This window comes from Sinocyclocheilus rhinocerous, unplaced genomic scaffold (genome assembly GCF_001515625.1).
Source record: "Sinocyclocheilus rhinocerous isolate Xijiao unplaced genomic scaffold, SAMN03320098_v1.1 scaffold2558, whole genome shotgun sequence".
NCBI classification, from domain to species: domain Eukaryota; kingdom Metazoa; phylum Chordata; class Actinopteri; order Cypriniformes; family Cyprinidae; genus Sinocyclocheilus; species Sinocyclocheilus rhinocerous.
Genome location: NW_015655145.1, coordinates 519,549 through 521,491, shown reverse-complemented (window position 1 = coordinate 521,491; position 1,943 = coordinate 519,549). Strand labels below are relative to the sequence as shown.

Genomic DNA, 1,943 nt, shown 5'->3' with positions numbered 1-1,943 from the left:
GGAGCCACACTCTGTAGTATGTGTATATAATATATCATAAAGAGAGGCAGGTCCCAGAACAGAGTGATCATGTATAGCAGTTATTACCGTCATCAAACTGACAGGCAGAACGTAACGGCTGTCTGTTTTAATCTAGACAACATCTTTTGATTCTCGGGACGAAATCTAGAACGCCTTTAGATTTGCCATGCACGAAAACAGCCATATTTCCACTCAGTTTCAGCATCTGATTTCATTTTGTTCTTACATAATGTTTTCCTTCTGTCATAACAGGCGACAATTGGAATCGACTTCCTGTCAAAAACCATGTATTTGGAGGACAGAACGGTAAGCAGTCTAGCATGTTCTAATACAGCAGTAAATCAAATGCACTCCTCTGTTTTCTATTCCATGTCAAAAGAGAAGAGTTTTAATGAAACCATATTGAATCTCCAAAGCTTTTTTATTATGCCAGCTGGATTTCTAACAGTTTTAGTATATGGCTGGAAGCTCATGTATCAAGAAAATAGATTGTAGAGATGTCTGGGGTTTATAACTCAGAAATGATTCCATGACCTTCAGCGGAGCAGTTTGCTGTGGTTTTATAAGGTCATATTGATCCAGCTCCTAGCTCGGCTCTGCATGTGTTTATGTAATTGTGTCTATATGTGTTTGAGAGGCTGAATAATTTGACTGTTCAGTTGGGGGTCTCTGACTTGCAGGTTCGGTTGCAGTTGTGGGACACGGCAGGCCAGGAACGTTTCAGGAGCCTCATTCCGAGCTATATAAGAGACTCCACAGTAGCTGTGGTGGTGTATGACATCACAAGTGAGCATAACACACACAAACCTCCTTTAGCTCTGAAATACATTACCAAGAGCCAAAAAATCAAAGCAGTTAACATGATTACAGCTGCCCGATTTGTCAATTTGAGATGTGATCAGTGATTATTTTCTGTCAGTAAAGTGTGTTACAGGTCTAGCCTTGTTTAACACTATAACCAGATAGATTCAACCCCAAAGATGTAAGAAGCAGCTATAGGTTTATTATTTTTCACAATAAAAAGATGACAGTTTTATTGTCCGTAACCCCCACTGTGACTTTTAGAGACAGAGTTAGCGGTGCACAAAACTTTGTTGGTATGAACAGAAAACACAAAGCTTGATTTTATAGGTAAAGCAGCCAAAGTCAGTTTCACCTTGAAGCAGAAGCAGGTTCACTGATGTCAGGCTGCACATGAACAGGTATAAATGCCATAATAAAACCTTATTTAATATTTCAATAACATGACAATAGCACACAGTGGAGCACCATAGCTGCAATATATTCACTGCATTTTGTAAAGGTAAGAAATCATATAAGCTCAACTACCATATACATTTAATAATAATAAAAAAAATCTCATAAAAAACTAATTCAAACTTCCTAATTAAATTTTTTTTTTTAATAATTAAACATTTAAAATTGTTTTTAAATAATTAAACATACCCTCCAACCAAGGTATTAATGGAAATAGTGATGATATTATCAACACAAATTATAAATCTGTTAGGCTGTTGACTAGTTAAATAAATAAATACCTGATTAATTGCACAGGTTTCTCTAATTAACTGCACTTAACATTCAAATTTGTTGAAATATAAATATTTTCATGTATAATGTCCAGATTAATGTGGAAACAACACAAAGATAGTATTTTAAATACCGGTACTTAATATTTTAAAGGGGTCATATGATGCTATTTTAAAGATCATTATTTGGTGTATTTGGTGTAACAGAATATGTTGACATGCTTTAATGTTCAAAAAACACATTATTTTGCCTCTCTCAAATGCGTCGTTTTCTACAAAGCCCCTCCTTCTGACAAGCACAGTCTGCTCTGATTGGCCAGCTGAACCAGTGCATTGTGATTGGCCGAACACAGCAAGCACTCGTCGGAAATGTAACGCCCCTTACCATAATCG

The 1,943-nt window shown here is 36.2% G+C and overlaps 1 protein-coding gene across 1 annotated transcript in view; it reads left to right on the top strand.

The window, feature by feature from the left end:
- The first annotated feature begins 258 nt into the window (after positions 1-258).
- The window catches only part of LOC107717941 (ras-related protein Rab-6B), a 33,623-nt gene continuing 31,938 nt past the window's right edge, over positions 259-1,943 (top strand). Inside the window, exons 1-2 of the mRNA XM_016524845.1 lie at positions 259-327; positions 702-807. Coding sequence (XP_016380331.1) covers positions 307-327; positions 702-807 — 127 coding nt within the window. The 5' untranslated portion in view covers positions 259-306. The remainder of the gene's footprint in view (positions 328-701; positions 808-1,943) is intronic.